General features: G+C 35.8%; 1 protein-coding gene across 6 annotated transcripts in view; it reads left to right on the top strand.

Moving 5' to 3' along the window:
• The window catches only part of LOC123516445 (pyruvate dehydrogenase phosphatase regulatory subunit, mitochondrial-like), a 64,156-nt gene that overhangs the window by 21,180 nt on the left and 26,853 nt on the right, over positions 1–16,123 (top strand). For all 6 annotated transcript variants that reach the window (XM_045275734.1, XM_045275735.1, XM_045275733.1 and 3 more), the window contains exons 7-11: positions 1,593–1,735; positions 5,150–5,232; positions 5,876–6,057; positions 8,267–8,391; positions 12,134–12,330. In XM_045275734.1, the coding sequence (XP_045131669.1) occupies positions 1,593–1,735; positions 5,150–5,232; positions 5,876–6,057; positions 8,267–8,391; positions 12,134–12,330 (730 nt within the window). The remainder of the gene's footprint in view (positions 1–1,592; positions 1,736–5,149; positions 5,233–5,875; positions 6,058–8,266; positions 8,392–12,133; positions 12,331–16,123) is intronic.

Genomic DNA, 16,123 nt, shown 5'->3' with positions numbered 1-16,123 from the left:
AAGCCAAAGGACCGGGGTTTGATTTCCCGGCTGGGTGGAGATATTTGGGTGTGTCTCCTTTCACGTGTAGCCCCTGTTCACCTAGCAGTGAGTAGGCACGGGATGTAAATCGGGGAGTTGTGACCTTGTTGTCCCGGTGTGTGGTGTGTGCCTGGTCTCGGGCCTATCCGAAGATCGGAAACAATGAGCTCTGAGCTCGTTCCGTAGGGTAACGTCTGGCTGTCTCGTCAGAGACTGCAGCAGATCAAACAGTGAATTACACACAGACACACACACACACACACACACACACACACACACACACACACACACACACACACACACACACACACACACACACACACACACACACACACACACCGCGTAGTGTAGTGGTTAGCATGCTCGACTCACAATCGAGAGGGCCGGGTTCGAGTCCCGGGAAGTGGCGAGGCAAATGGGCAAGCCTCTTAATGTGCGGCCCCTGTTCACCTAGCAGTAAATAGGTACGGAATGTAACTCGAGGGGTTGTGGCCTCACTTTCCCGGTGTGTGTTCTGTGTAATGTGGTCTCTGTCCTACCCGAAGATAGGTCTATGAGCTCTGAGCTCGCTCCGTAATGGGGAAGACTGGCTGGGTGACCAGCAGGCGACTGAGGTGAATTACATATCTGTATCTATCTGTGTGTATATATATATATATATATATATATATATATATATATATATATATATATATATATATATATATATATATATAAACATATATATATGGTGCCATGGCACTATTATTACAAGAAAAATCCTAGAAGAAAACACAGAAATAATTGATGGATGCAATGATGGACGGCACCTAAGCATCTTAGAAACCCTCTACATAAAAGAAAATAATCCGAAATTAAACATCCAGTCAGAAGACCTTCAAGCCCTACCAAGCATGAAGAAACCAAGAAAGAAAAACGAATCAGCAATCATACCTCACCAAGCAACGAGACAAAGCAGCCAATCAGCAGCTCCGCCCACAGGGAACAGCTCATTCTGATCCCGTGTGGGCTGCTTATAAAGCACATGGAGAGCAGAAAACCTCATTCTCGCCAACAACACTGCAGAGATAACTACCACAGACTTCCAGCTACTGAAGAAGGGTCAAGGGACCCGAAATCCGGATCTACCATCCATGGTTAGCTACGGCCAAACCATAAGCAGTCTTGAAAAAGAATATAAAACCTTGCTCAGATATAGAGAAAATACCTTGAAGAAAATAATAAATGCAGAGCTTGCTATCACTTTTAATGAAATATGTTTGAGAGAAAATCTCCTGCCCATTTATACCCTTGATATATATATATATATATATATATATATATATATATATATATATATATATATATATATATATATATATATATATATACAGACATTTATTTTTATTTATTAATTCATCTTTTTTAGTATTGATTTATTGTTTTATTTTGTTTATTTCATTATATATATATACCTAGCAATTTAGGTTCTGTTACAAATCAGACTAAAGTTGTACCTTTTTTTAGGTTATTGTGCTGTGCCTTTTCTTGGGTGCCATCCATATATGCCATTAATTCATTTTATTTTACAGGAGCTGTCTATGTTGAAGATTGCTCTGTTGAGCGGATTGTAACAGATGAAGTGCCTCATTCACAAGTTGTTCCCAAAGTGACCCATGTTGTCACATCTCTTGGCACCATTCATTGTGAATATTTTGTCAACTCATCTGGAATGGTTAGTTTTAGTTGCCTTTGTAGCCTTTTTTTTTTTTTTTTTTTTTTTTTTTTTTTACATGATATCATTGATTCAGTTTATTACCCATGAATTATATTATATCCTATCTCCTTTTGTTTATTTTTTTTTATTAATTTGCTTAATAAAATACAAGGTAATTCCCTTATTCTTTGATATCAAGAGCAGGTATACAGTGGAACCTTGGTTCTCAAACTTAATTAGTTACTGAATGCCGTGCAAAATCTGATATGTTAGAAAATCTAAGCTATTTTTCTTTGTATAAATCAATTTAGAATGGATTAGTCCATTCCAATAATACATCCATCCAGTCTTAGCAATTTATGACAGATGCTTCCACTGCTAAGAGAGCTGCTTCAAACCATCTCCAGCTCAGAAACAATTTATCCAGAGTTGATGTATTGAATTAACTTACTGTTACCAATCAAGTGAGAGAAACCATATAGAGTGACAAATGAGCAACCCACTTAACACCAAAATGGTTAGTGATTACAACACTTAGACATCTTGCAGCTGGAAAAAGCTCTTAGGAAAATGCAGCATTGTGGGTCTTTGAAAGAGTCTCACATAAGTTAGGATTACTTCTGAGTGTCGAAAGCTGCTTGTGTACATTAAGGCTCTTCAAGGGCATCACATTTAACATGTATTTCAAAGATTTAATTACATATCTGTATCTATCTGTGTATATACTCTGCATCTCTCCTCCAAATTTATAAAAAACAAAGGAAATATTTATGGAAACTATAAACTAGTGATAAATGACTGCTTTTGTTATATCTTAATACTATTTTAAATATGTAACTGTTCCAGAACTGAATTATGGTACAGCTACTGAAGCAATTATGAGTTAAAAATTTTGCTCAGAAAAACAGATTTGTTTGAAAAGGGAGGTATTATTATTACAAATATTTTTCCGTGCTATTTATTTTGGAAGTTTTATGTTTGAGCTTTTAAACAAAGTTGTGGAGTGGTTATTAAATAAAACAACACATTCTCGGACATTTTGAATATTAATGTAGGGGAGCTATAAGAGGAGTTAAGTGACGCCTCTGGAACTTGTGTTAGTAAAGGAAAGACAACTTATAGAGGTATTGAAAGATTTGAGATAATGGTGTAAAAGAACAATAGGAGAGAAATAAGTAGCAAGAATTTTTTTCATGCCATGGTATACTTATATGTGTTACTTTTTGTTTGTTTTTATTATCCATGTGATTGTCACTGTGGAAAGAGTATCAGGATATAGCAAGGCATCAAGAGTATAATTACATAAAGTATCCTTATGTTTCATTCTTAAATTAAAACCATCTGGTCATTCCTGTCATATATGTTGGTGATAGCATGCTGAAAAATTTATATGTATTCTATATTTGAAATACAATGGTACCTTGCCATAATGGACACTGGGGGTGAGGGGCTGTCCGTTACTGTGAATTTTCCATTGCAGAGAGAGATTTGTCTGTGAGACCTTTAAATGGACACCTTTTCCCCTTTTTTTCAGTAATTTACTCTCTTTTGGTAATGTAAAAAAGATATTTTTAACATTTGAAGCACCTTATTACTATTGTACTGTAATAAAAAAATTTTAAGCACAAATAAGCAGAAAAATTATACAGTGGAGACTCAATACTCGAACTTAATTAATTCTTTCCAAATGGCTGTTGGAGTATTAAAAAGTTTGACTATTGATACCTATAAATCAGGTAATTCGTTCCAATGTTATCAAAATCTCAAGTTTATAAAAATTTAAATGTATTTTTTTTTTTATAATTTTGTTACATACCATAAATGAAGGCTGGTGATGGATAACTTAGAAGAGGAGGGAAGAAGGGTGGGGAGGAGGAGGGAGGTCACCGGAGGATGAATCACCATCCATGAAAATGTTTTATGTAACTTTTCTCCTGGTGTGATTCCTGTAAATCCACTAATGGAGTGCTGTGCACCTCTAACACTTGCACTCTCACCAGATTCCTTATTTTCATCACTATGAAGCCTTTCTGGTGTCATCATAAGTTTCTAAATGAAAAACTACCAACAGAACGCAGAAGAATGTTGTTTATCTCAAGACTGCGGTAGGATTAGTGATGCGCACCACCATCCGGTATACTGGTATTGCCAGTAATACGACATAAAAACGGTACATTGGTGGCTGCGAGAAGGAAGATGACAGCTTTGTATACAACCAAATTTGTGGCTGTGTGATTACCAGATATTTTCACCACTAATAAGCCTTTGGTGTTAATGTAAGTTTATAAATGAAAAACTACAGATAGAATGCAGGAGAATGTTATTCTGATGACTGCGGCAGCACAAGTCACAACTGGTGGAGGGGGAAGGGGAACCACGGCTGTGCACATTTGACTATTAGGTATTTTATCGAGTATTAAATTGAACTTTTGCGTTTGAGTATTGAAAAGTTTGAGTATTGAGTCTCCACTGTATTAGTTTACATACACATGCAAGAACAACCAACTTGAAGCATGGACAAATGCAAACTGGCTCTTTAGGTGTGGCCCGGCTTCACCAGGATTTTCTACTTCTGCACCTCTCTGTAGATCATGGGCTTGCCTTCTTTCTCTAGCCCTGCTTCAGTTCTTTACCTTCTGTCTCTGTCTATCTTTCTCTTTCTGTTTATATTGCTGTTTCCGAAATTATTTCCAAAATCATTCTAACTTTCGTTCTTTATCATTGTTGCGGTAAAATTCAAGGTGTGGTTTCTGTAAAAACATCTCCTCCCATCATAATAGTGGCACATTAGGTAGGAGAGTGTGACCTAGCTGATAACTTTGGATTCCTGGAAAATATTTGCCATTTCTCCTCTTTTTGCCATCATGGTCCAAAAGATTTGGCCAGTATCTAACTTTAACTAAATCCATTATTGCAAAGTCCATTATGGCAAGGTACCACTGTAATTTATATTATCAATATACCAATAGGCCCTGCTAAATGTGCCTTAGCAGAGGTATAGGTTGTATCTAGTGAGATCCATAGGAAGTACCCTGCATCTGCCATGGTCAAGCAGTTGGAGTAGATGAGGGGCAGAGAACATCCTCATTATGATGGAGCTTGGGTAAACCAGTGTTTGATGTCAGGCCTTGCCATGGAAGTATGTGACCAATTGTGCTGTGCTGAAGCTTTTGGTGTGAGGTAGAATGATACATGAGACAATCCCTTTCCACTAGGGGCAAATGAGGCTAAGAGTGTGAGTGTCTGCTTGATTACTTGGAATGCATGGTGCTTTTTCTGGAGCAGTTTGTGCAATTGCCAGCATTATATATAGACAGATAGACATTTATAGATATTTTTATTGAATATTTATACTATTTTTACCTATATGAAGTGTTGAGTGGGAGACTATCAGAATTAGTGTTGTCATATTGATTGGTGTCATATTTCCAGTGGGCTCGTTCACTGGGGAAGAGGAGCTCTCCACAGGTCCGTGTTCCAGTTTTTCCTGCAGAACACTTTTATCTTCACACAAAGTAAGATATTTGTTTACAAAAATGTAAGGTTTATTAATATCTGATATTAATTATTCTGAGAAAGATGTAATATTCCTTCAAATGTTTGGCTTTTTTAGATAAACCTTTACCATGAAATACTTCCATTGTGTATATATATATATATATATATATATATATATATATATATATATATATATATATATATATATATATATATATATATATATATAGATAGATAGATAGATAGATAGATAGATAGATAGATATATGAGTGATCCTGCATTAAGATCCAAAGACCTTTTCTTTTTGTATTGAATTAGATCTGTAGTCAACAGTTTCTCAACATTCACCCATAATGTTTGGTAGGCAACTAGTTGTATATCTATATTTTTATCTTTCTTACATCTCACTCTAATGAGGGAACTTTTGAAGGAGCTGGCTATACCAAAATTAATAAAGTCTCAGTTAAGATTTAACGATTAACCAGATTATTATTGAATGTTCCAGAAATTTATTGATTTGGAATATGTGCATATTCATGAAATATTTTAGAGAAATTAGGTACATTGGTTAATGAATTATACCCTAGATGATCTTTTTTTTCTGTATTGATATTTCATAGAATATTCTTGTCTGAAATAATGTCAGCATTAAATTACAGGCCCATGAGAGAAGCAGCAGACGATTATCCTGTTGTTCGGGACTATGATGCCCACATGTTCTGTGTTACTAGAAACAATCAATTCATGGTGGGAGGTTTTGAACCTCATGCCAAGCCAGCTTTTACTGATGGAATACCTCGCGAGTGGAGGAATTGTCTGTCAGGCGATGAGGAGCATTTTAGTGAGTTGCTTTTTATGTCAGAGGATTAATTAAATATGAAAGGTGGCATAAGTGCTTGAAAAAATCAGTTAGTGTGGCATGCGAAGCTGTGGATTTAGGCATTTAGGTTTATGATGACAAGATTGGAACTTAAAGTTGCATATATGAACAAAATTTACTTTATCTAGATTTCTGGACATTAATTAAAAAAATATGATATAGAGAGAGGATGAACAACTTAATAAGCTGTACCACGACTACTTTCTTAAACGAGAATTACAGATACACTTACTGATGACTGTACCATGGAATCAAAATGTATAGGATGACTTGTGCTGTGGACATGCCTCAGTATCAGAAGTTTCAATTCAATTAAATTATTTTATTATCATAAGCATATACATTCTTTTACAAGATTGAATTAATATACATTACATGTACACAATTAATTTTCCTTTCTTGCTTGACTATCATACTATGCATATGATTTACTCAATTTATAGTTTAAGGATTGATTTATTCAACATAGTTTTAAAATTTTAAGCTACCCTCAATCATTTTGATTTATAACAAAGCTACTTGGTAACACTTACATATTAATTGAATGGTAACACTTACATATTAATTGAATACTTCTTAATCTATACTTGCATGTTGGTAAAGAACACTGATGATCTACCTTCCTTGCCATTTCATTCTATACATGAGTTGCTTTGAATCTGAATGTTTTGTGTATCATGGCTGTTTTGCCTTGTGGTAGACAAAGATAGGATTGGATGTCCTCACTTGTGATAAACATGTCTCTCAATGCATGTTCTACAAATTTGTAGTTTCATTTTGCAAAACAATACATATAAACTTGTGAAAATGGCAATATTTTAAACTTTTTGAATAATAGGGGCAGAGTGATCTCTTGGTTTTGATGATGTGATTACTTGCATTACTTTTGATTTTAAAAGCTACTAAATATAATTGATTTGCTGTTCCCCAAACTTCCACCCTGTAAGTAATATATGGGAATTGAAGGCCATTTATTGTACAGTGTTACCAAAGTTGTGGTGTATAAGAATTTCCTGGCTTTGCACAAGGTTCCAATACTTTTTAAAGTTCAGTTTTTTTATGTAATTAATATGCTGTGACCAAAATAGTCTATTATCAATAACTGCTAGTAAATTTTTTTGTTAAATCAACATTTATTAAGTTAATCTGATTGAAATAAACATTTACTGAATTATTTTTATCAGCTTTTTCTTTATTTTGGTAAATCATGTAGTAATTTTTTAAAATATTCAATTACTGTTTATTTGCATGAATCCAATCCATTAACTTAATCAGTACAGAATTTGTTAGTGTATCCATTTGATCAATATTTGAACCTTTAAGAAGTAAATTTGTGTCATATACAAAAATTTATTGGTAGTAAGAGCATTTACAGTAGAGTAATACTCCGCTTAATGAACGTTCATCTAACGAATTTCCGGTTTAACGTACTATATAAAGTTAGACCAAAAAGTCCTTATAATGTACAACCACATCCGTTTTTGCGAATTTTCTGGGTTTGAATTTGCCGGGTGAGGGACGAATGGCTCCCCGCCTCTGTCTCTAGCGCTCCTGGAGCTGGATCCAAGATTCTTTAACAACGTCAGAGCAACCTCCTGCAGTATCCATGAACGCTTGGAGGGACAGTGACAAGGTTGCTATCAGGTTGCTCTGAGTTTGCTGGGAACACCATCTCTCGAGGTGGTGTTACTGTCTTATATATGCATTTAAGTTCACAAAACAACATTTCTATTAGCTTTTTACAAACCTTGTCCCCAAGAAAGGATTGTTTTGTAATGCATAAAGTGAAATCTTACATGGAATACCAAAAAATAAAGCAGAGATGAGATCAGCCACAGATGTAGCGGGTAACTTCTTATCCATTTATAAGCTGTACCTCTTATTCCATATCATTCCTTTTTATCTATTAGAATGTTATGGATAACAGTATCAAATACTTTATATAAGTCAAGTTTATGTTGACATTTATAGCTGAGACTCAGCCTATAGTCAGGAGTAGTGTTAAATGATCCTGTACTATTTCAGACATCTTAGATTATTATTCTTTACATGGTGTGGCAGCTGATAGTTTTGGGGTGAAATTTTGCATTTTAATTTTCCTTGGTATTGTTTGTTGATTAACTCCAATATGATAAATGAGATTAATTGAAGATTATTTTGACTCTTCCAGAGCCCATTCGTGTAGCAGCAGAGCATCGGTTGCCCATTTTGAAAGGAACCCAGTATAAACCTCTTGTTAACTCTCCTGACACTTTTACACCAGATGGCAAGTGGATACTTGGGGAGGCACCAGAGGTATGTTTCATAGAAATGCTTTGTGTGAACATCCTGCTGTGCAGCAATGGTAGAATGTCAGTAGTGCTCATGCTGTGGCAGCCTTATGTGTCACAATGTTACATTACACCTCTCTGTTTGTTGCTGCTTGTTTTTAACACTTTTTTCTCTCCCTTACAAATAAAGTCTACTTTTTCTTGTTAATAACCTAAAAATTTTGTTATCCCTTGATAGTTTTGCAAGCAAGGAATGCAAAAAACAGATGATATGATATAAACAAGAAGTAAGACATTCATACTTTTTTTTGAGCCTTGCTGTTCACTAGATGTTTTGTTTGTACACAGTCAGCTCTCAGTTAACGTGAATTTAAATAGAGCAGTTTGCGCTACCCTAAGCATACAAGATCAGCTACGAAACTTCCTGACTTGAATATGACAATGAAAGTTTCTCTAGTAATGTGAAATTGTATCTTCTACTATGGCGCATGATGCGCTATCCTATATCGCTCCAGTTTCTCCGTATGGAGTACTGTTAGTGAAGGAAGGTTAGGACAGCTCAGTGCGCCTACAAACCAGATTTACGAACATGGTGGAGGAGGGAATTGCGCCAGTGAGAATCAGTACACTATGAGATGTCGGGCTATTGCTGTAGGTGCCTTGAGTTCTTTGTTTTTATCCACAAACTATCAAAATTGTTGTCATTTAGTAGTTAGTAATTCCTCTTGCCTGTCAAGGGGTAAAAGTGAAAAAAAAAAATTGCAAACTTGCTTTTTATTTTTAAATATCATGTATTAACAAACAAACAGAAACTCTTAGTGTAAAAAATCATAAACAGATAAATCTCCAACAGAATTCAAATGAAAATGTTGCAAATACTCCATGTAAAGTTTCATTAAACAGTAGCAAGACAGCCTAAGTTGTGTATATCACAAAAAAAAACTCAACATCCATTGCCTCAATGTCTTCCTGAGACTTACCTCTCAAATCTATCCCACTCACACATTCTACATGCCACCAGCTGTCACACAATGCACACATTATTCTCACTTTTGCTCTTGTATCACAATGACATTTTGCACAGAGTTCTTTTATATCTTAATGAAATCATCTGAGTCATTGTGCAAGATTGGCTCATCCACACTGTCTGAAGAGTCTCTCTCCTCACCTTTCTGCTTTTGGGAAGTAGATGGAAGTGCCCTGAACTGTTTTTCTTCCCTTTTGCTTTTCCTCTCTTCCTCTCATTCTTTCCTTTCTGCTTATTCTTTTCCTCCATTCTCTTCTTTGCTACAGCTTCTTGTTCATTGATCTTTTTCCTCTCCTCTCGTTCTAAGAATATAATAACTATTTCATTAAATGGCAGGTGATACAAATAAGTGCCATATACCAAATCAAATGAAGGTATTTCATGGACATGTATGATGATGTGGCATATCAGGTCAGGTGATGTTGCCACTCAACCCGAGGCGGGATTTTCCCTGGGGAAGGGGAGCAGTTAGGTCACCACGCAGGTACGCATGTGCAAATTGACTCACTACTCATATGGTCGCCACAATAGAAGGACACACTGATACTACCCAGTCTTACTGTGTGTTGTACAGCCACACCAAGGAAAAAGTCCTTTCATCCAATGATGTTCAATAAATAAGCTGAACTTGGGGTAATAACTGAAATAAAATACTGTTTCATCTGATGTTTCTTCTCTCATTATGTTAGATTGGGTAAATATCATGTAAATATCATGTAAATTGCCAGTCTCATTTTCACTTTTATAACCAGCACCTTTACTTTATTTGATTTATTTATGGCATAATCACCTGCAGAGATCTTCATGTCTCTTGTGCCTCTCCCCCATTTTTTAGCCAAGTCATGCATTAAATTGAATAGAGAACCTATTACTCTGTTTTCTTGGAAGTAATGAGAGATATGGCAACATCACATAGGTCAGTGCAATTGAGTTTTCACTATAGCCTAGTAATGCCCTACCCTGGTTGGTGTGCTACATGCTAAGGGCATTTTATGGTGGGTGTACGTGGTATCCAAGCAATTCCTTATTTGTTGAGACCAGACATGTTTATCCTCAACCATTTGACAGCCTTACATAATAACAATGAATTCATTGACAAGTTATGTTAGTTTTGTATGAAATTAGGTGGCAGTGACTAACACTGACATTAATTTTTACTATTGAAAGCATTAGCGGACCTCACTTATAGTGGTGAAAACATTGCCTAGTTCTTTCTAGCACACACGGACCAGTGGAAAGGTACTGGCGGAAAAATTTAAACTTTACCTCGTCATTTCCACTCTGTTTATGTGTCATGGGACTTAACACGGGACAGCACACAGACCCATCTGGCATGTTCTTCTGAAGGATAAATGCAAGGTAATATAGTTTTCTTACATGTACTGTATAAGAAAATAGAACAAAAAATTCTGTAAATTTTTATTGCAGATATTTTTTTATTTATTATGTTTTGTTTCTTTGCTTATTTTCATTTATATATGTTATTCAAAAGAGTCACCAATGGCAGCTTTCTTTACAATTTATCCAAATAATATCAGGGAAAATATTAAAAATCAATGAAAAACATTGAAGGGTTTCTGGGAAAGTCCAATTGTGGTATCTCTCAATTATTTGTTATAGAAAAGTTTTATGTTCTTTTGAAGGAAAAAAAATGCAAGATAGTATAGTTTTTTTTACATGTATTAGAAAAAGAATATGGAAATAAGAAGACTATTTTTCATATAATATTTATGACACTAAAAACGAAATAAGCTCATATTATTTATCAATATTGTTTATTATGCCCTTCTATAAATACTTTTTATTGCAGTTTTACTATATAAACCAATTTCTATTAATACAGTACTCGTCAGAAGTTTGTGACCACACCCTTCCATCCTACTCCCCTGCCAAGATAAGAGAAAAAACATCAACTAAAATGTGTTTATTTACCTTGACTGATACTTGATGGGGCCACCCTTAATTTTGGTAACACTGCAGAGATTAGGTTTAGTTAGGTTAGGTTAGGTTAGGTTGGGTTAAGTTAAATTAGGTTAGGTTTAGTTAGTTTAGGTTAGGTTAGGTTAGGTTAGGTTTAGTTAGGTTAGGTTAGGTTAGGTTCTTTTCTGGACAAAACTATTTTTTCTGGTAGATTTTAGCTTGTTTTTAATTAATTTATCAGTTGTTTTTTTATGCAAATCATAATATGTTTCGGGGCTGTAAAAAAAAAATTGGTTGATTTGCGGCAAAAAATAAGTAGTATTTTAATTAAAAGCAAGCCGAAATCTACCAGAAAAAAATAGTTTCATCCAGAAAGGGCAAGATGGTGAAACTTTGTAGGTTTACCAAAAATGAGAACATGTGTTTTTATTGTTTCCTTGACATAGTGATGTATTAATAGTTTTTTTTTAAAGTTTGAGTAACAAAATCCCCAAAATAGACAGACTTTCCCAGTGACCAGGAATGTGAGCTCCCCCTCCCCCTATTGCCACTGTTTTCTATGGGAAAATTGTTTTGAATAACATAATTTTGAATAATGCAACATCTCCAGGAACGCAACCCTTGCGTTAATCGAGAGTTGACTGTACTTCACTTGGGAATCTAAATCGCCAAATTATCTGAACTATCTCATCAGTGTAGATGCATTTTTTTTACGATATATAAAGACTTTGTAAAATGTTTTTTTCAGCTCAGTACCTACTCAAACCAATTCCTCTCTTAAAAACATTGTCTTGAAGATCATGAAACCTTGCAATTTCAGATTGATAACTACTTTGTGGCTGTTGGCATGAATGGAAACAGCCTACAGGGTTGTGGAGGTGTGGGACAGGCAATAGCAGAATGGATCATGTACGGGTCCTTGGCCAAAGAAATGCTGGCCTTTGACATCAGGCGCTTTATTGACCTTCACAACAACAGACGTTACCTCAAGGAGAGAACGAGGGAGGTGGTTGGCAGGTAATGCTTATGGAAATATCTTGAGAAACTGTAGCTAATTTATGATTTTTGAATTACTTGTTATTGATACTGATATGCACTATTTTTTTCCTGTTTATTTGTATTTCATACTCCAATACTTTATCAACTCTTAATTCACAATGCATTGTGCTGGCCTTCAATCCCTTAGATATTTTCATTTTATTTATTTTTGTTTATTTATTTATTTCCTTAATTCCTTCAACACAATGATGCATATTTTATGTCATTGGAGCACTTGTGACATATCTGATGATGCACATATTGCATCATGGCTGCTTTCTACTAAGATGGTGTGTTTTTTTCCCGGATACTGTATGAGATCTTTCAGAATGTAAGTTGTATATGATATGATGGCTTACTTGACTTTCATCATTATTACTAAGGTGCAGGATTCTCTTATACCAGGATAAGTACTGATGTGCCCAGCTAGAAATAATTCCATTTTATTTATTTATATTTTTTTCATGGTACAATGAGATTAGTTCACCATAAAAATGAATGCTTTCTCTTGTTTGTCATCTTCAGAAAATGGCCAAGAGAAGGCAAACTACATATCATTTTTTCTCTAAAATTACCATCATCATTATTTCTGAAGAAGAGAGAGAGAGAGAGAGAGAGAGAGAGAGAGAGAGAGAGAGAGAGAGCTACCTTTGAGTCAAGTATCTCTCCACCCCCACCCAGCCCAGATACTGCACTGGGAGCCATTTTCTCTTGCCTGGAGTGAAGAGGTTAATAGGCTCCTAAATTTTATTCTCTCATTTTACAGACAACCTCCATTTATTCTATTATCTCCTTTAAAAGGATATTATAGGCTCTCAAATTTTTTTTTTTTCTTTTTTTTACTTTTACTCTGCAGACTATATCCTTTTTTCCTATTCCATCCTTTTTTTTAACTTCTTCCTTACCACAGCCACCCATAAATGTAAGCGAAGTGTTCCCCTCCCATACAGCACCACTTTTTTTTTTTTTTTTCTTTTTTTTTCTTTTTTACATACGCTATGGCTTATAGCGCTTGTAGGTCTACTGGTAGAGTATGTATAGGAAGCGCTGTTCAGCTTCCACCCATTAGTGGCACAGGCAATTTTATTTATAGTGGTACCCATATTAGGGCCCATATCACCACCCAAGCGCATCTTTGGTGTAACCACCTAGAACCTGGGTATCATGGTGACATGTAGGTAACTTTAAATCACTCGACAAATGGCAGAGTTTCTAGGGCTGTACGTGGTGGGATTCGAGCCTATGCATGGATGTCTGCCCGATCGCACGCTCATCACCTTATGCACTATGCCACCGCCTCCCTGTGCATGCATGGGCCTCTCACCCAAGCAGAATCATCACTTGCCAAGAGGATATTTTTTGTTCTAATGTCAGTTTCACTGGTTCTTAACCCTTTCAGAATCATAATCTGAATCATACCCATCTGGAGGGTGTTCCAATATATCCTCACTATCGTTTTCATAATTATGATAGTATTCTCTGCTATTGTTTCTAGCTAGAAGTGAAATATCAGTCTCACCGAGGCAGACAAATGATGTTCTTGAGTGGACTATTGGAATAATATTCGTACTCTCAAGCAAAAGAATAATGTTTGGCTTAAGTTTCTACATGAAAAATTAACTCAGATATTGATTGGCTAATGGGGAATCATTTTGTGATGCTGGGAAGGAGGAAAATAATACCTCCAGCATTTATGTTTTTGCAAATTGTTGCCACCACATAGGCCCTGAAAATGGCAAAATCTGTACTCAGGGCTTGGTGAAATGCATCATTATATTAGTGTGGTATGCACATACAACATTCATATCATACGGTAACACAAGGTTGTTTCCACATGTGGTACCCATGTACCACAAAATTCTTGTATTAAAGATGGAGTTAATATGTATTAGACCAAGGTGGTTCATAGCATGAAGGTAAGTGTGCAGAATGATTCTTTCTTAAACAGGCACTGCATAGCTACAGCTTCTTGCAGAAAGCTTAAATATGCTCAACCAGTTGAAAAATATATTGTTTGCCTTGTAAGCTCAGATTAAGTACATTCAAGTGGGTTGTAATTTCTGTTAGAAATGCTAGGGAGCAAATGAAGTCTCTATCTTGTAGTTGAGTTTGGTACAATTCTTTATTGCTCAGCTGTTCATTCTGAAGAAAGGAAAGGATATCTTTCCAAGGAGCAAAAAAGTGCTAGAGCACTTTTCCAGCACTAAGCCACCTAATATTAGAGTGCAGTGGTATGTCACTAAATTCTGCATTCAATTCTTTAAGAAAAGACAAATTTTCTGTTTGGCTGTGACTTATTACCACCTCTGATGAAATTCACCATCCTGACCACAATCTGCATGCCATCACTCATCTGTAATACCTTGCCACATAGTGCTTCTTGATGGATAATGCAGTATAGTGTGATGGAATCAACTCCATTTTCCTTCAGTAAACCAACCAGTCCCACATTGCTGACAGTCATAACTCTTGCACTGTTACAATGCAAGAGCATTTTTCAAATCCTCCTTATTCATTGACAACTAACTCGAGTGCAGCATAAATATCTGAGCCTCTTGTGCCACCACTCAGGGACATCATCTTGATCAGCTCTTCATTTACCATGAAATCCTCGTTTACAGTGCATGTGAATATGAGTAACTGGCTGGTATCACTTGTATCTGTACTCTCTTCTAGAGCCAGTGAAAAGTATTAGCAGTGCTTCATTATATCTTTCAGTTTTAAATAAACATGCTCATTAAGATCAGTTACTGTTCTTGCAACTGTTGGGTGGGATGATGACACACTTTCAAATTTCCTGACTGCTTTTTCTCCCCAAACACTTGTGCCATTTTCACTGCATGCTGTTTTATCAGTTCTCCATTCCTAGATCATTTCCTGTTTTCATAAGCATCATTGCAACCTCATAGGTATGCTTGCTATTTAGGTTTATGAAAATATTGCTGCTGGATTTTCCCACATACTAGGCATACTGTCTGCTGTGAAGTGTTTCATAATGCCACCTGATATTATATTCCTTCATCAGAGCAACTGTTTGTTGACATACAAGACACAATGTTTTTCTATTATTTTGTATGAAAAGATATTTTTCCTCCCATTTCTCATTAAACACTCTATTCACATAAAAAATCTTTTTTTCTTGGTTTATTCATTGTCACAAGTTGTCTGGTAAGGATGCGATGTTACTCAACTTGAACTCAGAGGCAGACTATGTATGTGTCCTGTAGGGACAAGTGGCTGTAGGAGCGGTGAGATACATCGTGTATTGTACACATCGCTACTGTGCATCAATCATGGTTAAGGAATGTGGGATGCTTCCTGTACTTAAACACTGACTCATTCTGGTACTAGTTACTATAGTAACTATACTATTTCATATACAGACACCAGAACTATGTCTTTTTTTTTTTGTGTACAAAATAAATTTGTAATACAAGTAGTCGCGGGCCACAGAAAATCAGCCGGCTGGCTGGTCCATGACAAGTGGCCCATGGGCCAGTAGTTGGACCACCCTGTATTAGACAATGAACTTTTCTTAGTACAACAAGAGAGACTATGAAATCATTGTCCTTGAATGGATGGGTGTATGCATGGGTTCCTCCTTCATTTCCTCATTCTTTGCTCCCTTCCTGTTGCAACAGTCTCAAGGCTCCATATCCTCTTCTACCTTCTCTAATTCTTCAAAAATGATGTGCTCATCTCTATTCTGTTGCATCATTCTTCCAACATGATACAGTTGACCACTTGCCTGATAATAATGCTTGAAGCTCAG

Source organism: Portunus trituberculatus, chromosome 41 (genome assembly GCF_017591435.1).
Source record: "Portunus trituberculatus isolate SZX2019 chromosome 41, ASM1759143v1, whole genome shotgun sequence".
NCBI classification, from domain to species: Eukaryota; Metazoa; Arthropoda; class Malacostraca; order Decapoda; family Portunidae; genus Portunus; species Portunus trituberculatus.
Note: the sequence above shows the minus strand (reverse complement) of the source record. Positions and strands in the feature narration are given on the sequence as shown.